This window comes from Diplotaxodon limnothrissa, linkage group LG12 (assembly GCF_057381915.1).
Source record: "Diplotaxodon limnothrissa isolate DT_005_m linkage group LG12, D_limnothrissa_male_GT1.1, whole genome shotgun sequence".
NCBI classification, from domain to species: domain Eukaryota; kingdom Metazoa; phylum Chordata; class Actinopteri; order Cichliformes; family Cichlidae; genus Diplotaxodon; species Diplotaxodon limnothrissa.
In genome coordinates this window covers 32,556,202-32,581,036 of record NC_140607.1, presented here as the reverse complement: position 1 = coordinate 32,581,036, position 24,835 = coordinate 32,556,202, and the positions used below count along the sequence as shown (strand labels likewise).

Genomic DNA, 24,835 nt, shown 5'->3' with positions numbered 1-24,835 from the left:
TGTATCAAAGCAAAAACTCTCTGTTCCACACGGCTAGAGGGGTCTACTATGAAGTAATTTCAATGGCTTAGCAAGCTACTTCCACATAAAGTATTCTGTGTCATGAAAGTGGTCGTCTTAACTGGCTAAATCACCATGGTAACTTGTAGTGTTCTCGTAACCTGGTCAGGAGCTGGTTATGTTCTGGTTTTTAGTTTGAAAATCATCTGGAAGCGCCAGGTTTTCACACATTGCTAAAGTGACTGAATAAAGGTTCTTTGCATTGTCACAGGAAGGTGAATGTATTAATTTGGTGATACTGAAAATGTATAATTTCTTTTATACTTTTATACTTTTTTTATACCTATTCAGTCAAATTGATTTCACTTTGATCTGGTGAGTAAACAGTATTGCATTTTACTGTTATATTTTTCAAATTTCCTTATAGATTTTAATCACCTTTTATAATCATCATCATATAATGGCTCTGAATGGAAAGGGTAGCACTCATATGGGTCATTTTATATGCAAGAAGAGTTGCATGTCATGTGAAACTCCCCTCTTTTATGTGAGCACACACAGAGTTTGAAGCAGAAAGCTTAATAGAGAACGCTGACAACTACCGTCATGGTACCGATCATCTCCAACTGGGTTTTTAGGGTCTGTTACGCCAGCTAAGGCAACAAAAGCCTGGCTTTCTTGAATTTCCTTCATAGTATACCCCTCTGGTTTTGACAACAAAGCACCAGCTAAGTTAATTGTGACCTGTAAGCGGTTAGCCTGGGTTGGCAGAGTGCTAGACAGCGCTGCTTGCTACATAGACATGGCTTGTTGGTTGTTTTGGTCTGTGGTAGGAGCTTCTTCTTGGTTCCCAGCACTGGGTGTCAGTCTGTGATAGAACTCCCGGACTGTACACAAGGTTTCATCCATGTCCTCTGGGTATCGTGTCTGCAGTTCTTCATTGGCAACATAGTAGGTGTCAGCAAACTCGGAGAAGTAGCGACCCACCTCTGGGTGGCCAATCTCCAGGGGGGCTGAGTGAGGCTCCAGGTTCTCTGGAGAACAAAGGAAAAACATACTTCAGGTGGGACTGAGTATATGTGACATGTCCATAAGTATTTGAACAAGGACTTATGTTTTTGTAATTTTACCTCTGTAAACCACAGCTGTCAGTATTCAATAAATACTAGTGACACATTTTTACTGGCAGCCATACATGTTTGACAACTGATGTGGTATGCTTTGGATCATGAGCTGTTCTTTTCCCCTCTCCATGCTTTTCCCTTCCCATCATTCTGGTATAAATTCATCTTGGTTTCATCTGTCCAAAGAACGTCATCAACATTGTATCCATTTTTTCCCAGAACTTTGCAGCCTGCTCTAGAGGTTCTCTGGCACGGTGTAATCTGTCCTTTTAGCCCAACGATAGCCTCTACATCCTTATCGGCCTCTTCAGAGTGCCAGTGAACAGCTAACAAATGCAAGTTTAACACTTAAAATTAGCCCCAAATCCTTTATCTGCTGAATTTCTTATGCAATATTGGGGGAACTGACCTTGTCTGGCCATGAAACTGAATGTTAGTAAATGGAGTAATTACTTTTGAGCCTCTGAAAATGGGCATCTATGTACAATAAAAATGGGTATTTAAAATAATGCAATACTTGTTAAACCTTATAAATTGAAGCTGAAAGGGTGACACGAATCACATCTGATTGATTGATTTTAAAATCCACTGTGGCGCTGCACAGAGGACAATTACAAAATAATATGTCAAAATTGTGTAATGAAAAATTAAGTTCATCAAGATAATTTCAAATTAAATTTATTTTCACATCACAGCTTAAAGTCCTGTTCATTTCTGGAAAGTGGAATAAGCACCAGAGCAGTACAGAGAGACTGGCTAATGCTGCATTCTTAAACAAGTCTAAAGTTGGAAATTCAGCGTTCCCAGTCTGATTGTTTTTGTGGAATGCCCCTTTAACCTGGAATTCCCACTCAAAGTCAGAGCAGACCCACATACCCCAAGTTAGTAAAACTACAAACTTTCAATCTGTACTGCCACTGTTGTGTGTTTTTTACTCAGTAAATAAGCCATACGTAGAGCACTGATCAGACTCTGTCCATTAATGTGTATTACAAGTGCCAACAAAACCAAACAAACAGCTATATGCCACCTTGAAGGTGAAGGAATTTACCAAGTATATACATTATTTACACATTTTTGTTTTCAATCACACAACCTGTACACAGGGGATGTTAATAGTTACCATCACCACACTATTGTATATGATTCATACCTTGTGCTGCATAGCGGCAAGTCCCATCCTGCACGAGTACATTGTAGAAAGGCTGATTAGCCCCATTGGACAGCTGATGGACCCTCATGGTGGAGATCCACTCTGGACTCATTGTACATTTAGGGTCCCATCCATAGATCACACAGTTATACCCAGAGCTGATAAAACAGGTGGAAAAGAGCCAAAATGCTCAGGTGATCAAATATACAGGGTATGATCAGAGAGAAAGATCAGAAAGGATTTTAGGTTTTGTCATGTATGATGCATGGCGAATGACATTACGGTGTGACCTACCGCTTGTGTTTCATAATAAGGCCGACTGAATACTGGACTTCCAGGTGTTCTGGAGCACTACGCCTCTTCACCTCGGGTGTCACAGGGTGTTTCTTGTGCTGGATGTGCTCCAGCGTATGTTGCACCAAGTAACCCACCGCTCCGTGCTGGGAGGGATCCAGTGCCTGAATATGCTGCAGGATGTCAAGCACCTGGGAAAAGGATAAAAGTCAATCCACAATGTGTTTATGTCAGATATATGACCTCTGAGAATAGCTGTCCTATGCAGCTGCACATTATGTTACATATTAAACTATTGTGCAAGAGCAGTACAATGTTAATTGTTTTTTTTATAATATTTAACACTTAATTTAGGTAGAGAATGAGGAAAACAATTCCAGTATAGTAACACTACAAAAACTACTTTCAGTAGTCTAAAAATCAAGACTTATTTTTAACACATAGTTGGCTATTCTGACCTTTTCTGGCCAGATTCCCAGGTGGAAGTAGAGGCGTGCCTGCAGCAGCAAATACTGCACATTATCTGGGTTGATTGTGAGGTAGAGGTCCAGAGAGTCTCGGAGTAGCTGGTAGGATTTTTCATTGCCCTCACTGACAAGGGGGGAAAAAAAAGAAAAAAAAAATAGAAATAAAATAGTAAAGAGAAGATGCTATTAATTTATTCATCTGACAGACATCAAATCCATTTTAATCATTTATTTTGCTTTGAGACCGTTTAATGCCATAATTATTTTGTCAGATCATAAAACAAAAAGATAAGCAGGAATTTAGAGCAACATTCTTGATTAGCCTCTTTGTTTTATCATCCACTGATCCGCCCTCCATTTATCTCTAAGCGATTGTAGCGATTGTAGAGTCAGGTGTTCAATTTCCCTTACCCTCTCTTGCCGATGTTAAGCAGGTTTCCCACCATCCTAAGCAGCACCTCTGTGGTGCTTATGGCACTGTAGTAATCTGCTGTAACCTGGTGGCCGATGAGGTACTCGCACTCCTTTGCTGTCAGCTGCTTGCCTTTTCCAAAGGCATCAATGTAGACAAAGTCATAGATATCCTCAGTCCTGCAGGAAAAAGAAATTCCATTAATGTCATAGAAATACACATTTCACATTAAACACACACTTTGCCACCAGCTTTAGCTTTGTATAATTTTATAAAACATAAATGATAATTAGCTTAGGAGTTTTAAGAATGTTAAAGGAAGTTAAAAAAATTGTTTGTCCTTATCTCTGAGTAAGGTGCAGAAATGTGTTTACATATGTTCCTATGTGTCTGTTAAAACACACTGGCATACATTTAACATACTCCAAACTCCCATTAGGAATGGTTGTTCTAACTACTGTAGCTGGATTTCATACCTCTGCTATGCAGCCATCGCCGTTTATCATTTGTGTCTATTACAGGTAACCTCAGCAAGGGAAATCAATGGCAAATGACTGTCTGTGGTAGCTTAAATCAAATGAAAGATAAAAAAATAAATGAACATCACAAACTGTAAACTCCCACTTCCTAAAGCTGATGCTGATGAATGCTGATGGGTGTTGATTTACTGATTTATGTGTGCATAAACCCTGAAAATGGATGCTTTGATCTTGATTATTTATTCCTCTCCTCCATGCTTTCCCTTCCATAAACTTCATGCATGACAGCTTAAATTTCAGTCAGTAACTGGATCTGAATTTTTTTTTTTTAAATGAAAGCTGTACCCTGTCGGTTTCTGGCACCAGCGCAGCAGGAAGTGATTGGGAAAGTTGACGGGTTCCAACTGAACACCGAGCCTCTGGGCCAATGTCATGTAGAGAACGGAGAGGCTTATGGGAATGCCTGTACGACGTAGTAGCACCTGCACAATTACCAAGAAGATAAGTGAAAATATTCCACAAAGAAGAATAATTTGAAAATTATTCAAAAGCTTGACACCTTGAAGATAAAGGATTTCTGGAAAGTCTACCTGGTGGATATAAGAGTTGAGGGGGTTGTAGTAGTCACACTCATTGCCTTTGTATTGAAGCTGCTCATACAGGACAGAGTTAAGGGCACAAATGACCTGTCTCTGGAGCTCAAAGTCCTCTACAACAGAACAGTTACCTGCAATACACACAAGAAATAAAACATCAACCAAACTTTGCATTAAAGTGAAGGTTATGGATTTTGTGCAGCTGTGCCACCTTTGCCAAACATATTTGCTCATATTGACTTTTTTTAGAATGCACTAGAAATGGAAAGCCCAAGCCTTCAGGCTTTAGGCATCAACTGATGATAAATCTTTGGAGAAACATAATAAAGGGGAAAAAAGACAAGAAAAGAACGGAAAAGAAAAGAAAGCAAATGTTCTTTTCAAGTTCTGTGAGACTTAAAAGCTGACCTTGGGCAATACGCAGGCTGGGGTGAGATGGGTTCTTGATCCTCAGCATCTTCTTGACTTTCTCTGTGATTTCATCCAGCTGGGCTGATATGCTGTCAAGTGTAACATCAGCCAGTGGGTTACAATACTGATCAACTAGTACAGCACCTAAGGAGGAAAAAAAAGGAACCACAGGAATTACATAAGGAAAAGGCGGAAAGTTTAAATGCACTGTTATTTCAATATATTGTGCATAACAAATTTATTAGACCACCACCACAGTAGCCTAAACTCGTTTTTTCTAGGTTTCTGTAATGGGTAATTCACCAGTTTGCACAAGCTCGTCAATCGAAATTGTATCTTTTTATGCCAAAATAAAATGATTGAAGTGACTGTTATTTGTTTTGAAAAAAAGGTGGGAGAAAAATAGTAACTCACATTATTTTTTCTCAAGATGCCAAATGACAGGCATTTACTTGCATTCCTGAACAGAAAAATACATTTTAATGGTTGAATGTTGTCATGGATCAATGTCTGACTTCTCAGAACTCAGAAGTTTGCCGGCTGAAATTTGAGTAGAAATTTTTAGTTTTAAAAAAAGGTTTTTGACAGATTTCTAAAATATTTGTGTTTTTTTTGTAGTTGTTGTTGTTTTTATGACTAATAATTTGTTAAGCACAGTATAATGTTATAATTAGTAGCAAAATTAGTAGCTATAAATTATTAACACAGTAATAATAGAGATTTATAAGTCTACATAAATGTATAATAACTTTGTATTATCGGGACAGATGCCTCACCTTCTAGAGCTGACTGCTGCTCTGTGGGCTGCTCCAGGAAATTCTTCAGACTCTTCAGGATGTTTTGCTGTCTCAGGAAGTAAAGGATTTTCTTTGCATAGTACTTCAGGGTCAGGCTTTTCCTAATTTTGAGTCGAGAATGGAGAGATGGTAGATCAAAGGAGAGCGCATGCAACAAAACAAAAGCTATCATAATCACAGAGGTCTTAGAGAGGATTAACATGATCAACACCCAATTTGGCTGAATGTCCACTACATCCCAAAGGTGCTCTATCAGACTGAAATCTGGTGACTGTGAAAGCCGTTTGAGTGCTGTGAACTCATAGTCATGTTCAAAGGGATAAAAGTGTGCAAGAAAATATCAGCCACACTAATACACTACAACCACCAGCCTTACCTGCTGATACAAGACAGGATGGATCCCAGTTTCGTGTTGAGATGTTGGGTGTTCAGCATTTTCTGAAACTGCTAACTAACACCAGCCTGTATGGCACTAACAACCATGCTGCATTCAAAATCCCTTAAATTACTGTTCTTCCCCATTGTGATGTTGATGAACTGCATTAGGTCATCATTACAAGCCTAAATACATTGATTTTCTGTAATTGGCTTGTTAGACACTTGTGTTAATGAGCAACTGAACATGTGTACCTAATACAGAGGTCAGTGGGTGTGCAGCTACAGAGCAAGAATTTCAAGTACTGAGATTATAGTATAAACACAATGCTGCTCTCACCTCTTGTCAGAGTTGAGTATGAAGAGCAGCTCATCTTCACAGAAGTGCTCAGGCATTCCAAGTGACTCAATTTCTGCAAAGCTGTCTCCCAGCACCTGACCAACGCAAGGCTGCGTTACAGACCTCAAGATTAGTTTGGAACACTGAAAGCTCAGGTTTTCTTGCATAAATATGTGCGCATGAAAAACCAAACAAAGACCATTATATCTGTGTTTTCCATGCTAAATACTAGACTGTACAGTTTGCATGTGTTAAGAAATATAAAAAAAATTCAGACGCATCCCACGTAATCTCTCACAAACATGCATTTAAGTTGGTAAGATCAAATGTTGCATCTTAAGTGAAATATGTATAACTGCTACTGATCCATGTCTTGCCAGTCTATCACAAGGTATTGAAGTCACACATAACACTAAAACAGATAATGAAAAAAAAACCCAACACTGATAAAAATGATTACTCACAACTTCTGTGAAGAATCTCTTTGAGATCGATTCCACAGTCCTTCGTATTTGTATCCCAACTCTATGGCGTGTTTTGTATTCTCTGAGCCAGTCACAAGACTCATTCTGACGATAAAACCTCTGCAGTCTTGGCCATCTGTTAATAAAGGCAGTGTAATTATTTTATTACAGGAAAACAGATTAAAAATTCTGAATTATTTAACTGCCTGGTGCCTCAAGCATTAGATGTTAGTCTCTAGAACTGTTTATCATTTTGCTGAAGAGGTGTCTTTTGCTCTGCTTAAAAAAAAGAGCAAAGCTGTCAGCCAAGTCACTCAGGAGGAGGGCTTACAGTAACTAGCTTTTGCCAAGAGCTTCACTCTTCTGCAGATCAGAGGCTAACATTCAAGGTCATACAAATTCATTGTGAATGAATTCATTTGGTGTAATGGAGAATAAATCGCTACTTGCAAAAGCTGTAAACAATTATAAGCCTCATTGTTGTTGCAGGAGGTAAGCCACCGGCATGGCGTGATGATGAATTTGGTGCATCAGCACAATGTCAACGGCTGACAGCTGCCTGTGAGTTCGCAGTAAACGAACCCACCTCAGAGCAGACATTTGGAGATTAATAGCTCTAAACTACGCATAAATAACAAAAGAGTCAGATTCATTTCTATAGACAGCACAAAAAGTCACCAGAAGCCAGCAGAGAGTACCACAAAAAAACAGCACCTGAGTTTATACTGGTGTCCCCAGACCTTCCCCCTTCCATGACAAACGTCGTGTAGCCGCTTGCAGCAACAGGAGACGTTACAAATGTCGACATGTTTGAGGACAGGGAAGCACAGGATGTGTTCGAGCAACTCGGTCGGCAGGTCTGTCAGTTTTTTTGTTTGGGGGTCGGGAATAGTCCCATTTAGACTTGGCTGTCCCTCTCCATCCACAGGCGTCGCCATCTTTACTGTTTACCCCGATTACCTCATTGCCTTTTCGCCGCCCCTTTATGGCGCAGGGGGCCGGGCCGAGGGTGGAGCCACGTTCACTCAAGAGGAAATAAAAAGCGGTGCTGCCTTCATGACCATCGGAAATTCTGCATATATTTTATTTATTTATTTATGTTTTATTTTTATTTTTTGCAAAACAAACTACAGGCAAGTCAAAAACATAAAAGGAAACTTTTAAAAAAAAAGTACAAGTCTTGTTTAATAGGCAAGTAGTGTCAGATGTAATTAACAGGTCTCACTTATATATTCTACAGCATTTTACCCTTTGAGAAATTATTTAAGATATTAATAATTATAATAATAACATCCATTGTCCCTCCTCTGCAAAAGTCCAAGCCACCGCCAACCAAGCATCTCTAAACTCTCGAAACTCACCCTTAGTGTATTGACTACACCATTTGGTGTAGTCATTTCTAAGGCAGCCCATGATCATTCCCATTGCAAATCTTCCCATTGTCAACTCTGCCTCCTCTAACTCTGCCTCCTGGCTATTTGTAGGTCCACTGTCTCCAAACCATCCATCATAACAGGTCTTACTATCATCTTGTAGTACCATCTTCTCACATCTCCACGCTCTCTTCCACTACTACTACAACTACTACTAATAATAATAATATTCTGTGAGTGTTATGGTAGATAGTTATTGCACGTGGTACTGGTGGGTTACTGGTGTTGATTTCCAGGAACGAGATCCTGTATTTAGAACAGATGTATTTGTTCTTCAAGAATCCACTGCTCAAATGCCCAAGATGAGCTGATATTGTTTTCCTTTAATTTAAATGTTAATTACTTAATTAATTAATTTTACTGCCCAGCACTTTAAAATCAAATATATTCAGATTATGATCCCATTTCACAGACTAAAGCAGTTGCTTCTCATAACTGAGACACAACACAATTAGGTCTGCCATTTTTGTCTGAAAAATACAACAACATTTTTATTGATCACCAGAATAGTTGTGGATTTAGTCACCACAAAGTGAACCCCTTGAGCTTGTCTTAGAGTAAGAAAGCGAAGTGCATGCAAGTATTCATTTATAATGGCCTAGCCATAAATAGCATTCTGCCCTGCCATAAAATAAAATGGCATTTTATGTCAATGCCATTATTATGTACTACTTTGTCATTACAACATTTTGGGCGGTACCCGAATGCATCATTGGATGAGATGGCTAACAAGTGGTTAGCAGCGGTTAGCTGGTGTTTCGCTTCCTTTTTAGCGTAGTTCATGTGTAACAAGTTAAGTGTTTTGACGTCTCCAGACGGAATGATTTGGGTGAGACGCATAAATGTGAACATTATCGTATTTCTTACGGATTTATTTAAAGTTGTCGCCACTTAAGGGTTCATATTATATGTAATCTTAGTTAGCTAACTAATAGCAAGCCTAACAAGCCTACGCTGTATTTATCTGCTTGGGATGAATATATTGATAATTTTCTTTTTGGCAGTTAAAGGGAAAAATAACATAAATACGTAATTGCGGGACAACAATAGAGCAATAACATGCCAGTCAGAGTCTTAAAAACTCATGTAACTCTCGTTTGAGCATCCAGCGATAGATGAACGATAAATACTAAGTCTGGAAAGTCACATGCACAGCTGTGTTCATCTTTCAACTATGCCGGATGACTCGTCTTCTGTTTCCATCAGAGAGTTAAAAAAGTTAATCAAAATGGCTTGACCGTGCACTCAGTTTGTAGGTAAGTGTAGAAGCGACTTTGAACAATTGAATTGTTAGTTTTTTTGAACTGTTCGCCATGGCAAGTGCCTTTGCAGCAAAAATGGGATTTAACTCGCTGATGAGAAAACAAGCGAAGACCTTCAACGTCAGGATCTCCACAATGGAGTCGGACCTGGAGTTCAGCTGCGAGGTGAGACTAATCTTAAATCCATTCAGCTTGAGCCGAGACTTTTCGACATTTGTAGTGACCGTGGCCACAACGCCAGGTACTGCTAATAACGACTAGTTACTAATTGCTATGCATTGTAATGTATTTACAACTGCTTGATAAGAATCTAATGGATAGAGTAACTGAATGGGTACAGGTGTCCATTCCTTTTTAAGATAAACAATTAGCACTTTTCGACACTAGATGGCAGCAGTCAACTGTGACCCATGAACTGAACAGCTGTAGCTGATATTATGGTGATATCAACTACAGTTTATGTATAATATTATATATAAACATATAACATATAACAGATGATTATCTGTTATATATTTATCTGTGTCTTCTGCACCAATGTGATCAGGGAAATAGTTGGTGGCAAAAGTCAGTGCATTATAAGGTTTGCTGAAGTTTATCTGCTAACAGAGATTTATGCTGCTTTTTAAAATGTAATTTTGGCCTTTGTGTGGTGTTTTGGGTTTATCAAATGACTTGGGGATATGTGAGAATTGAAAGGCTTCAAAATGACTTGCAGACACCATGCCTTTTTTAATTTTTACAAGGGAGGAACCCCACTAAACTTTAGAGATAGTAATTACACATAACAGCGTCATCCGAGTTACAGGTTTCTATTTTCTGTGCTAGGATGACGATTGTATCAATTATGGGTTGAAGAAGAACCACATAATAAGTATTGGTCATATAGACAGTGTTCTTTCAGCCTTGCATAGAAGTATTGCATGGTCAAGGTTGCCATTCCTTGTGCATGGAGAGTTTTTTATCCTATTCTTTTGCGGTTCTTAGGGCATTTTTTCATGCCAGCCTTGGAAGCACTTGACAGTAGCTTGCAACCCAAGTTAACTCAGAGGCTAGAGATGAAAGCCAATCTAAATTGGATATGTGTGCCTGATATGCCTACCTCTTAGCTCTCAGCAGGATGAGGAGAACATGTATGATTCTCTGCTTGGAACCCAGTGTTGTAATAGAAATGCCAGTATGACTAGATAACAAAGATGCAGGATATTATGAATGCAAAATTCCCTCCTATTTTTTTCTGTGTTACAGGTCAAGTGGAAAGGAAAAGATCTTTTTGACTTGGTGTGCCGAACTCTTGGACTGAGAGAGACATGGTTCTTTGGTCTCCGGTATAACATCAAGGACACAGTTGCATGGCTTAAAATGGACAAAAAGGTGACTGCTGCACTTAAATTGTTTAAAAAAAACTATGTGCTATGTAAATGCTGTTAATATAGATATAGGAGTCATGACAATAAAAAAAAAAAAAAGTTGTTTATTTGTTGTTGCAGGTTCTAGATCAGGAGGTGCCAAAAGAAGAACCCATCACCTTTCACTTCCTGGCCAAGTTTTACCCTGAAAATGCAGAGGAGGAGCTAGTGCAAGATATCACACAACATCTCTTCTTTCTACAAGTAACTATACGCTGTTTATGTGCATCATTTTGTACATTTATACATTTGTTCTCTCATTGTCAATGTAAGTCAGGACATATGTAGTGCACACTGAAATATTTGATTTTACCAGATTTTTCTTTGGCCTCTGGGTTTGCTATGGAGCTTTTGCTTGTCTCTGACATTATGTTATCTCAGCAGCTCTATAAGTCAAAATTACTGCAGGATATTAGCTACACAACATGCTTGTCTTGGAAGAACCGTGGATTTTGGATTATTACTTGGGTAATAGGGAAGAGCGTTTTTTCTCTCTCTACATTTTCCAGTGCAGGTGTGGGCATGTTTGAGCCTTTAAAACAACACAACATCAGAGGAGGAACTTTCTGAAAAAAAACAAACAAACAACCCCCCCCAACAAACCTGCACCTAAAGCTTTGAAAATACTTTGCAACACGGAGATTATCCATTGCACATTTGCACAACATGCATTTGGCTAATGTGCTTTTTCTGTGACTTTCTTACTCTTCTAATCCAGTGGCAACAGGGCCTCTGAATCTATATTTTTCCCCCTAGGTTCTTGAGCAGAAGGCTCTGTAATATACTTTTTCTGTTCTCTAGGTCTGATTGTGTGCGGCCACTTGGAATCAATGCACAACATATTACCACTATCCTTTCTATCCTTTTAATACTCTTCTAGGATTTCCCGCAGAGCCTGACACACCATTCCCCTCGCACAAGATAGGATTTGTAACTGTGCGCTTGTCGTCCAGTGCCACCGGCCACGTTTATCAATTAATAGTTAGATTTTAAAGGCTCAGTTATTGCCCCAATTAATAACATATCCTCTATGGAATGTTTATCTCCCCTAACACTCCCATCATATCTAGCCAAATGTGCTAGTTTAACGTGACTTTCAACTGCAGTGCATTCCAGTGTTTGGGTAGAGCACTTATCTACTTAAGGCATATAAAGTGTCTCTCTGTGTCCTTAATCCGTATAAAGGTAGTTGGAGTAATTTATTTATTCCAAAGGGAAGACCTTGCTTAAAAAAAGACAAGAGCAAAGAAATAACAGCAGTGCACAAGAAGTGCAGAGCTACAAGGGGAAATAAATACAAATGTGTAGTGAATTGCGTTGCTTGTCTTCCTATTACTTTGCTCTCATTAATTCCTATAATGTCAAGAGGTGCTCTCTGTTTAGTGTCACAGGCATGTCAGGTGGATTAGTCCTTATCAGAAATGGTCACCCACCCGTATAGAAACACACACACAACACACATAGACACTTATCACATACTTTAGACCACTCGCACAAACAGACACATGCACATCTTTGTCACCTCAGCCTGTAATCTTAGCAACAACTTTGTCTCATTTGTAAACCAGATTCCAGCGTCAACCTCTGAGTGCATGCCATGATTAGGGGCTGTCACCTCTGGCTCCACACCTTTGTTAGTTCAAAAACAAGAGAAGACAGCATGACTGGCTTTGCAAATTAATGAGGTTAAAAGCATAAAATTGTCTTATATAAGTACAGCTGAAGTATGTTTGCACCATCTAACCTTACCATTAGATTTTGTGCTCAGTATGCAGTTATGCAAGCATGAAACTCAGTTAGTTTGATAGGTGATGCTATTCAGGTAGTGACACCTAATGAGAAGCAGAACTCTTATCAGGAGGGACCTTGTTATAGGGGATTCATGCCCATTAAAAAAAGTCATATTAATATTGTGATCCTTGACAGTTAAGTCAACACTAAACATGCACCGGTCTTTCTGTAAGCTACAAACTGTTTACCACTCTTGACACTGAAAAGAGTGAATTCATAGACAGAACAGTTAATCCTGGAGATGCAGAAATAACACATATTATAAAAACGGGTGGTTCTCCTTTAGTTATCATTTGGTGCTTTTTTAGGACTTGTCATTAGGCTCTTCTGGTATCTAAGCTGGTATTCCTAGGGCATCTTAATGATCATATGAAATGGTGTTGTTTTATGTACATAGTTCCTGGCTCTGTCTAATAGGTCCCTATGTGACTATGATGTTTAAGTCTTACAATACAGTGGGGCAAAAAAGTATTTAGTCAGCCACCGATTGTGCAAGTTCCCCCACTTAAAATGATGACAGAGGTCAGTAATTTGCACCAGAGGTACACTTCAACTGTGAGAGACAGAATGTGAAAAAAAAATCCATGAATTCACATGGTAGGATTTGTAAAGAATTTATTCGTAAATCAGGGTGGAAAATAAGTATTTGGTCAATAATAAAAATACAACTCAATACTTTGTAACATAACCTTTGTTGGCAATAACAGAGGTCAAACGTTTACTATAGGTCTTTACCAGGTTTGCACACACAGTAGCTGGTATTTTGGCCCATTCCTCCATGCAGATCTTCTCGAGAGCAGTGATGTTTTGGGGCTGTCGCCGAGCAACACGGACTTTCAACTCCCGCCACAGATTTTCTATGGGGTTGAGGTCTGGAGACTGGCTAGGCCACTCCAGGACTTTCAAATGCTTCTTACGGAGCCACTCCTTTGTTGCCCGGGCGGTGTGTTTTGGATCATTGTCATGTTGGAAGACCCAGCCTCGTTTCATCTTCAAAGTTCTCACTGATGGAAGGAGGTTTTGGCTCAAAATCTCACGATACATGGCTCCATTCATTCTGTCCTTAACACGGATCAGTCGTCCTGTCCCCTTGGCAGAAAAACAGCCCCATAGCATGATGTTTCCACCCCCATGCTTCACAGTAGGTATGGTGTTCTTGGGATGCAACTCAGTATTCTTCTTCCTCCAAACACGACGAGTTGAGTTTATACCAAAAAGTTCTACTTTGGTTTCATCTGACCACATGACATTCTCCCAATCCTCTGCTGTATCATCCATGTGCTCTCTGGCAAACTTCAGACGGGCCTGGACATGCACTGGCTTCAGCAGCGGAACACGTCTGGCACTGCGGGATTTGATTCCCTGCCGTTGTAGTGTGTTACTGATGGTGACCTTTGTTACTTTGGTCCCAGCTCTCTGCAGGTCATTCACCAGGTCCCCCCGTGTGGTTCTGGGATCTTTGCTCACCGTTCTCATGATCATTTTGACCCCACGGGATGAGATCTTGCGTGGAGCCCCAGATCGAGGGAGATTATCAGTGGTCTTGTATGTCTTCCATTTTCTGATGTTTGCTCCCACAGTTGATTTTTTCACACCAAGCTGCTTGCCTATTGTAGATTCACTCTTCCCAGTCTGGTGCAGGTCTACAATACTTTTCCTGGTGTCCTTCGAAAGCTCTTTGGTCTTGGCCATGGCGGAGTTTGGAGTCTGACTGTTTGAGGCTGTGGACAGGTGTCTTTTATACAGATGATGAGTTCAAACAGGTGCCATTCATACAGGTAACGAGTGGGGGACAGAAAAGCTTCTTACAGAAGACGTTACAGGTCTGTGAGAGCCAGAGATTTTCCTTGTTTGAGGTGACCAAATACTTATTTTCCACCCTAATTTACGAATAAATTCTTTACAAATCCTACCATGTGAATTCATGGATTTTTTTTTCACATTCTGTCTCTCACAGTTGAAGTGTACCTCTGGTGCAAATTACTGACCTCTGTCATCATTTTAAGTGGGGGAACTTGCACAATCGGTGGCTGACTAAATACTTTTTTGCCCCACTGTATTTATTTGGCACACTTCATCCTGTTTCCAGACCTCTCTCGAAAGTGATCAAATACCAAACACTGTAGCAGTGATAGTTGAAAGTTAAGTTACCTGGTTTGAAGACTGCATTTATGTAAGGAAATAAACACATCCCTTGGCACTGTTGTTTTTAACCATCTTTGATCAAGCAAACACATAATCTGCTTTGAAGCACTGCCTTTATAATGGTAATATGCTCAAAGACACATAAAATTGACATTTTGTCATAATTCAAATAAAACAGATGAGTCGCAAGAAATTGCTAAGTATGATTGTGGGAATCTCGTGAAATCAGGTTGAATCATGCAGGAAGAGACTCAGAAGATCAAGGAGAGCAAAGATGGTCGCATGTGTTGACATGATGTACTGCTACCCAATTGTGAAAGCTATTTCTGTCAGGGTATATTTATACTCATTCGTTCTACACATTTCAAGTGTTATTTAAGCAAGGTCCATGCCTCTCTTCACAAAATTAGGTAAGAAAGATGGTTCTCAGGAAGAGATGAATAGAGACTGTTCTCTGAGGCTTTGAGCTGTCGGGTCTCTGAGACCTTATCAAATGGAAAAATCTACTCTAAACAGAAAATGTCTTACAAGCTCACACCTTCATTTATGACAGCTTCATATTTATAAAGTTAGAGTCTGTGGTTCCAGGTTTAGTACCAATGAATGGAAACTTTTTTGTGAAGTTAAAAATGGAAACTGTCTGATTAAAAAGCCTGACATAGCCAGGGTCAGGCCCTCTTTTGTATGTACCAAGATCTCAAGAGCTTTCTATGGCCTTCAGAGGAAAAAAGTAAAGCTGGTTATATTTCGGTACTCCTCAGGTGAAAAAGAAGATCCTTGACGAAGAGATTCATTGTCCCCCTGAGGCGTCTGTGCTGTTGGCCTCCTATGCTGTCCACGCTGAGGTAGGTACTCATTTTGGGACTTTGTGGATGCAGCTTACTAAAAACTTTCTAAAATGAACTTGTAAACAGCATGGATTTATTTTATGGGATTTCAGAAGAAATGGCATTTTCTCTGTTCAGTACCTGAATTTAGTACTGCATGTACTGTTTACTCTTATGAACTGTGGGTTTGACTTCTATAATCTTCTCATATTTGGCTTTGCCTAGAGAAGCCATAAATCATCCAATGTGGATCCAGATTGCTGCTGTTCAGTTCTTGATAAGGACCAGAAGAGCATATTTCATTTTCCCTTGATAGTTCCAGTGTTTTTTGGCTGTTTTTACAAAACTAAGAGGTGGAATTTTATGAACAGGAAGGAACTTGGTAAAAAAGTCTCCTTGAGAGATCACTGTCTTTAGGATAGTGGTAGGATATTAGAGCTCTGCCTTTTTCATGAGGTACTACACAACCTCAGCTGAAGTATACAAACCAAGAACCTAGCTACAAGCTTATTTTTTTAAAATAAGTGTTCTAAAACATAGAATTAGCTACACTCCTAAAGCACCAGCTGGGTGTTGCAGCCACCCAGCAGGTGTGGAGGCAGCAGGAAATCTCAGCTAAATAAAATGGCACAATCCATTTTCATTAAACAGTAGCATGACATTCGTTACTAAACAGGTGTGAAAGAATAGTCCATTGTTCAGTTTCATGGCTTTAGCATTTTGCTCTTTTAAGTAAGGTGTACAAGCTGTAACAAGAACAAGGAACTTTGTAGTAATAGGGGTTATCACCTTGAAGGATGCAATACTGTTGTGGAAAAATCCTGCAGTTGGCAGCAAATGGTTTCCCGACAGAGAAGTCATAAATCACCCTTAATTGATCCAGATTGCTGCTGTCTAAGTGAAGGAGGTTGGGTATATTGAGGTCTTTTTCAAAGACAAGACTATGATGATGCATGAGATCGATAGGGTGACTGATGGATTACGTGGTTAGTTGTTGTGTTTATGACATTCCAAACAACTTGCCAACAAGGAAGTTGCAGACTGACCTCTGGTGGACAAACTATGTAACACTTAGTCATGACATGGTTGAAAGGTGTTTCTTCTGTCTCTTACTCAAATTCAGTAGTTCATTTATCGGTCGTTATAAATGCTGAAATGGATATATTTCGGGAAATAGCAAATTTATAGGCCAGATAAGTTTTAGATCCTCAATAATTATTGTACACTCTAGTAGGGCTGAACGATTATGGAAAATAATCTAATTGCGATTTTTTGCCCCAATATTGCGATTGCGATGCGATATGCGATTATTTTTTAAGGTATTTGTCTTCTGTATTATTAAACAAAGACAAGCAATACATCATATAGTATGGCCAATACTATATTACATTAATTTTAAACTGTTCTTTCCTGGAAGACAGACCTCTGTTATGATGACATGAGGTGATGCATGAATTGATGACTGACATTTTTATTTAACTTCTTCAATCACAACAGTATATTTGAACATACACAATAGTTTATTTTTAGCTTACAAACATCTGAGCATAAAGTGCTGACAAGGAACCCTGGTGTAAACATTAAAATGAAAGTCAGTACAATGTGCAGATTGCAGAAATATACATTAAAAAAATCGGTGGCTTTACCACACTCAGTTTTTCGACATCTGTGAACTACTAGACAGTCATTCAATTAAAAAATAATATTAAATAAATAAAACTAATAAATAAAAAATACACACATCTTACTGATCTCTGCAGTCAGTAACATTACACATAAAGTGCAAACATAATAGCAATTGTATAAACACACACACAAACACGCCTTTAAAGTTTAAAGGCGTGAAATTGGACGGTCTAGCCTTCTGATTAGCTAATCAGAAGGCTAGTTCTGATTAGCGTCACCGCTGTCTCGGTGGAGTTTAATAAACTCGGCCGTCTGCTTCTTGCTATCTAAAATATAACCAGACACTGGTGTAAATTCTCGACTGTCTCATACTTCTGTTTAATAAGTTTTCTGTTTGACGTTTAGTCAGCTGTGTGAAAACCAAGGAGGAACCCACCCGGGGGATTAATAAAGTTTTATTTTATCTAATCTAATAACTTTAATCTCAGCCAAACCGATTTACTCACGAACAAACAAAACACTGAAAAAAGCCCAACAATAACATTTTTAGGTTGTCTAAGTGACTTATATATTACGTTTAACCCGAGCAGCGAAACTCCGCGGTGATCTGAAAATGATGTGCCGGGAGTTGTGCCGTTCTCGGCCGCATCAGTAACCCTCGAGCTCCCGGCTAGCTGTCGAGCTGGTGGGTAGCAGACGCCTCTGAAAACGTCGAAGCACTTTTGCAAATATGGGATATCTTGATAAACCGAGCAGATATTTGATGTTTACACAACTACTTTCTCGCCTGAAAATATGTTAAAAGTTTATTTTGTGACCCAGAAAGATTAGTATGAGTAATTTTAAAACTTAGTAGCGGCCGCCATTGCTGGAAACTGGAGTTTGGCTGGGCCGCGCTATGAATTCTGGGATATGGTAGTAATTTGGACAGCCTTCGGCGCGTCGCTGTGACGTAATCGGTCTACAAATGCGGCCTCAGGAGGATGCAGCCCATGAATTGTATAATATAATCGCAGTATAATCGCAGCCTTTGCGGTTAGAAAATTGCACTTGATCATGTCGCGATATTATCGCAAATGCGATATATCGTTCAGCCCTACACTCTAGTTCTAACTAATAATATACATAAAAATACAAATGTTGTTAACTAATATGGAAGAAGCTTGTAGTAGAGCCATTTGTCTAGGAGCCGGTTATGGAATTGGCTGAACAGTCATTCAGATTGCTAGACTTGCGTAAATGTTGATTTAAACAAATCAAAGCCTGAGAAATGAGAATGTAATCAATGTGAATCATTGAAGATTCCCAAAATGGAAGAAAATGCAACTAATTGCACTGGTGGATTATTCATGCCAGCTCAAACTGACCTTTCCAGAGTGGCTTTTGCCAAGGGTTAGGTTTAGGGTTTAATTTTGTTGGTTTTTACTTAAGATTATTAAAATTACTTTGATGTCTGTTAGCTGGTGATATGTGTATGCTAGTCAATATCTTTTCACTGTTTATTTTTTCAGTACTTTACATGAAAGTAGGCATATTATCTCTATAAAGTGCATTGCCCTGTATGAAATGTGCTCTGTTTTTATATGTCTTTGATCTATTGGTAAAGGATCACATATGTTACCTGTAGGCTATGGAAATCATTCCACACAAAAGAGCACACTTAATAAATGTCAAGCGATCTTAGTCGTCTTGGTTGAAGGATCCCATCTCTCTTAAACCCGCAAGAAAATGATCGGGAAACTGAGGTGCAGCTTTTGCTTGCTACCTCAAAGATTTGCCCAAGAGGCCTCAGAGACTTGCCTTTCCATGCCAATTTGACAGGGCTAGGTTAAAAGAAACTGTGTGGATCAAGAAAAGTCAGCAAATCAGCACAATCCCTGTGCTCCCCGGTATCAGCAACAACATAACATACTGGTCCACAATCTGTTTTTTATTTAATCAGCAGTCCACTTTGATTAGTGTCAGTTCGAATAAAATGGGATTGTAGAAGAGGCAGGTACTTGTTTAGTAGTGCAGCTGCTGAGAGGGTTTTGGCAGACGTTTCCCTTCTCCTTCTCTCATCATGAGCTTTTTTTGTCCATAACCACTGTGCAGACAGTGAAGTAGAGTATATCACACAGTGGGATCTACTTTGGTGCTCTGCCACATCTTTGTGTGTGGATTTTACAGTTGTGAAAAATTCAGTACACTCCATGGAAATTATTCTTTTTTATAGAAGTTAAACTTTGATCATCTCTTAAGCTGCACATATTAACCTGTCAGGGTTTTCAGTCTTTTATGTCAGTGTCTGATGTTTTCAACTCAGTGAATGATATTTCAAAAGAAATAATATAACATTTCAAAAAACTTGTTCTGAAATATCAGAAAGTAGAGAAATAGAGAAATGCAATATGCATTCAAGAGGTTGATCCATAATATAATTTGTTGACGGAGTATCGTCATTAAACGGTGAACTTGATATCAAAGGAAAGCTCGCTTTGTTAACTGAGAGTAAATGTTAAATCTTATAAATATATAAACCTTTAGCTTTTTTTTTTGCTGCTAACAAAACTATATTCTTGAAATTCCATAAGAAAATAAGCATAAATTAGTCTCTATTAAACTTTTTTTTAATGATAAAGACAACATTCCTCTTTGAACTTTGGGGATATCTACTGTTGGTTCCAATTGTACACAGTTGTACACGTTGGACTTTGTGTGTTCTATATGTTCTTTATTGTATCCATTTTCTAAACATCTTATCAGGGAACGACAGGGGCCTGAGTAATGGAAAAATGAGCTGGAAGGGAAAAATATTCCACATATTTTACATCTAAGTGAAAGATTCAAGTCTACGATTGTGGGAAAAATCAGAAGTCTTTAAATTGAAGACATGACCTTGGTGGGGATTTTTTTGACCATCTGATGATGAACCATGGACCAAGACCATGATAATTATTTTTTAGATAATAACTGATGAAAATAGCCCTGGAGATTTTTTGGTCATTTTCAGAATTTCATTAGGGAAGAGAAAACAGATAAGTTGCACAAAAAAGTAAGTACACCTCTACATTTTTTGGATCCATTAAAATTAACTTAGAGGGTTCAAACTAGATGCCAGTGACAACTTTTTGTTATTGAAGTGTGGTATGTTTTCATGCCAGCATCTAAAGAACTCTATGATTGTGGAATCTTGTGAGTCTGGAATGAAAGTCATCTAAAAGACTTGTCTTGAATTGGTTGCCCCAATGTATTCAGCCCAAAAGTACACTGTTTAATGTCTGTAAGATCACCAAAATGTCCTCAATATCTGCAGGTAATTCTCACAGCTGCTGGCTGGTTTGAAAGTGCATGTGTATACAGCCAGAAAGAGATTGCAGAAATTTGACCTGCATGGGAGGCATGCCAGGAAAAAAGCCTTTTATGATGAAAATGGTTTGGGGTTGAGTCACTGCCTCAGGAATTGGGCAGCTTGCAGTCATTGATTCAGCTTTGAATTCTGCATCAAATCAGAACATACTTAAAGATAACGTGAGACCACATATCCAAAGCTGTTGTCAGAAACAGTGGGCAATTATTCAAAAATGACTTTAAGAAATGATATCTGGTGAAGGGAACAATCCTAGCTTATGTATTAAATCTTTCCACAGATATTAAAAGTATTCATATTTAACAGCGGTTGCCTGGTTTGAGTTTTCATGGTGACTTTGCACCCTTTGCAAAGTCAGTTTCAGTTTCTTCCTTCTGGATGAAGGTTTCTGGTCCCAAAATGTTGAACAACAAGGTTTAAGAACAGCTTTGTTCAGCAGCCATCACACAGATGAATAAATTATAGCTTTGTTACTTTGTGGATTACATGATGCTCAAAACTATTATTAGTTTTTAGTATTTTGTACTACGCTTATCTGTTGTCTGTTGTGTCTGTATTGAGAGTGTGCATGTGAGGATCGATGATTTACAACTGCAAACCAGACCTACCTACGGGTACAAATAAAGTAACCTGAACCTGAACCTTTTATTGGGAGATTACTGGAAAATTTCATTTTCTATGTGGTTGCGTTCATGTAAATACCCTCTATGTTTTGGTTCTGTATCTGATGCGATGCCTTTCCAAAACTTTCAGTAAAGCCAGCAGTGTCCATACTTTTTCAGCCTTTGTAGGTCTGCAGAAGTTTTACTGTGTCCTTTTTTATATCCTAAGCAAGTGCAGTGCTAGAAGGGAGTGTTGACATGGAATTTCAACAAGAAGCCACCCTGGAAAAATGTGCAGGCAGTCATTTTGGCACAGAGGGTATGTAGGGAATGAGACTGAATCACTCGGCCATTTGTAATACGTGTCGTGCTGAGTGGGGAGGGATATGAGAAGCTAAAAGGCATGAAAGACACAGGTGGGAATAGCTCTGTTTTACAGGTGGCTTTCACAAAACATGTACTAATATATATTTTTTGAAAATCCTGAGCCATAATCTACTTACTTTGTAGTTGTATCCCAGTCTGGGTTTTATGGGACAGATACAATGATTTCAAATATGTCGCTTTTTTCAGTTTAATTCTGGTTATTCAGTATTCATTGGAAGTTGTCAGCTTTGCCTTGAGAGTATTAAAATTCTACCTGTCCAAAGTGTTATAATGGGTAATCCTGCCACAGTCAGGTCATCTAGCATTAACATTTGTGACACTGAGGCAGGGAACTGTGGAAAAAATGATATAGACAACAAGCTGGTGAAACACATCAGGTTAATCCCCTTTTGCAGTCGTTCACTGTAGCAACAAGTAACTGGAAAAGCTTAGCTATGAAACCAGAAAGTATTTTTTATTTATTTGTCATTGTTGTTACTTATATTATTCCAACTGTAGTGCACATGGGTTAGGCTGAAGCATGTTTAAATATGATGACTTAAATGAACAAAGCCTTTCCCTGTTGGCTTCTTGCTTTTGCCAGACAGAGTGAGATTCAACCCTTGTTGTTTCAGCCAGATAAACCCATTTTGTAAAGCTTTTATTGCACTTGTAGTAATGTAACAAGTTGTCTCTAATTTGAGTAACACTCTTCTTCTCTACCTGACTGTGCTCCATGTGTTTGGTAGGGTTTTACTCAGTGAGTGTAAACAGTTATACCAGGAAACATCAAGCTAATTTACTAATATGAGAGCAGTTTGAAGCGGTCTGACACAAGCGTGTTGATGTCATGAAATATTGCACTTGCGTGGTCGATATGTAATCTTATTTTGTTGCCAAGATAATTGCTGGGTGGCAAAAAGATGTGATCATAATGACTGCCTGGACTTAGGTAAATGAGTAATTTGAGCTAAATACTGAGGCCTACTTACTGTTACATGGTAATTAAAGTAAATGCAATGTTTAAGATTTTCTCCATCTCTTTGTGCAAGCATCTTAAAATTGCCATTTAGCACAGAAATGTCTGAGAATTGTTGAATCCATAGAACATTTCCTTTGCTGGTGTGAGAAAATCTGTATTTTTCATTTTTTATTGGTTTTCTTTACATGGAATAGTGTGATAAATTCCCTTCTTCTGTTGTATTTGGGGTTTATTGAATATAATGTCCATTAATTAGCCGTTGCAGACTGCGGAGCTGCTGTTGGCGGTCATCAGTTAAAGATATTGACAAAAAGCTATCTTGGACAGTCGATTACCACGGGTAGTTTGGAGTTGTTTTGAAATAATTGGAAGGTAAGTAATCAGAACGTATCTGAGAGCATTGTCACTGGCAAAATATCACCGTGTCTGTCACTGAGCTGAAGCCCAGTGGAGCCACAAAACCTTAATAAGTCTATATATCATCAATTATGAAGCAATTACAAACAAGCAGGTGTTGAACCTCGGGAGCAGAAGTGGGAAGATGGGAAACTGAAATAAAGGGATCTAATTAAATGGCCATTGGCTTCACCAGTCTGTTAGTCACTGCAGTGATGTTCAGGATTTGCAGGCATATTACATTTAGGTCTGTTAAATACTGTTTTCACGCTATTGTGCACAAAAATAATATAAAAATACCAATATTAAAGCTTTAATCACAACCAAACAAAGTATTTGTTAATTTTACTTTGTTATAGACAGACACATGGTCAAAAGATAGACACTTAAAGTGCAAAAGATCATTGCGTTGAAAATTGCATTTCAAAGCTCATGTCATTGTTTATGGATGTATTTTCTATTGAATGCAACATCAAAGTACATGGTTTTGGTTCTTCATTTCCCAGTTTCTTTGTTGTGTGTATTTTTCTGCTTTACTTATTACCTAAAGGTGACTCAGTTACATTTTCAATACAATACCAGTAATAGCAGTAAACGGTTTTTAGCAGCCTTAACTTTATATAGAATAAGATTCCAGAATCAGAGTAAGGAAATTAATTCGTTTTGTACAGCACCTGTTTTTCACCGAGGTATAACAAAAAGGTTCACTAGTTGTAATGGTTGAAATCTATGTGAAGAGATATACAGACACAATACTTAAAAACAGAGTTGTTCAGTCATCTTTCAGTTGGATCAGACACTACTCAACCCAAGAAACGGAAAACTTCCAGAGAAGAGAACAGGGGACTGGAACACACTGATTAATTTAAAACCTTTAATTGTGTGATGGAAATGTTTTTACACTTTGCCTTCATCAGCGTCAACGTACACAAAGCCATGCAGCAAACAATTATAATCAAGCTAGAGCGGGTGTGCACTTGTCACTGGATATTTGGTTGAACAGGGTTTCAAAGGCTTGGAGTTTCACAGTCAGTCTCAAGTGGAAAACCCCAAGACAATGTCATAAATAAAAAACACCTTTCTGACTTATATTTACAATGATAACAGTCGAAATGTAAACATACATCAATTGTGGAAAATTAGAAGAAACGGGACAAATTAAATTTTTGATTTCTGCAGAGCCGCGAGGGTGTTTTTGTTTTCTTTTTCCCAGAACGTCTTCAGTGTACTGTTCACCAAGGTTCAGGAACTGCATAGGTGACTTTGATGGTTTCTCTCTTCAGTTTATGCACTTTAAGATGCCCTTAAAAGTAATTTTCTATAACGGTCTACCACAAAAGATGCAGCTCATCAGTGAGTTAGCATGATGGATTACAGATTCAGAAAACTGTTGAAGGGCAACTTTTAAATGGAGTTATATTTTCATATTAAAAACTGAGTGACTGGTAGTCACACAATAAAGAACTGTCTCGATGCGTGCTCAATCATCCAGGTAAGGAAATCTCAGAAAGTTGATTCGTGAAGTCACTTGGATGAGCGACAAAATGTTTCCCATTGAAAACGCTACGTCCAGATGAACAGAATCAACATTTTGGGACAGTAAAGTCTATTTGTTGCTTGGTGTAATTCCCAAAAATATAAACTATAGGATTAAAAATTGTTATCCTCATTACCAGACTCATCTTACATCAACCACAAAGTGCATAGTGCATATAGCAATGTACAGCTGTGCAGA

General features: G+C 38.6%; 2 protein-coding genes across 3 annotated transcripts in view; one reads left to right on the top strand and one right to left on the bottom strand.

The window, feature by feature from the left end:
• Window positions 1–398: 398 nt before the first annotated feature.
• On the bottom strand, window positions 399–7,850 carry fbxo21 (F-box protein 21). Its single transcript, XM_085368702.1, has 12 exons — window positions 7,627–7,850; window positions 6,913–7,048; window positions 6,449–6,558; window positions 5,713–5,834; window positions 4,934–5,080; window positions 4,520–4,656; window positions 4,275–4,411; window positions 3,450–3,629; window positions 3,030–3,162; window positions 2,572–2,762; window positions 2,278–2,435; window positions 399–1,034 (listed from the first exon to the last, which is right to left on the bottom strand). Exons 1-12 carry the CDS (start codon window positions 7,848–7,850, stop codon window positions 793–795), a joined length of 1,917 nt encoding a protein of 638 aa, XP_085224828.1. The 3' UTR covers window positions 399–792.
• A 1,223-nt stretch (window positions 7,851–9,073) lies between these two features.
• Window positions 9,074–24,835, top strand: part of nf2a (NF2, moesin-ezrin-radixin like (MERLIN) tumor suppressor a) — a 32,424-nt gene continuing 16,662 nt past the window's right edge. For both annotated transcript variants that reach the window (XM_085368701.1, XM_085368700.1), the window contains exons 1-4: window positions 9,074–9,772; window positions 10,856–10,981; window positions 11,098–11,220; window positions 15,714–15,797. In XM_085368701.1, coding sequence (XP_085224827.1) covers window positions 9,659–9,772; window positions 10,856–10,981; window positions 11,098–11,220; window positions 15,714–15,797 — 447 coding nt within the window. In that variant the 5' untranslated portion in view covers window positions 9,074–9,658. The remainder of the gene's footprint in view (window positions 9,773–10,855; window positions 10,982–11,097; window positions 11,221–15,713; window positions 15,798–24,835) is intronic.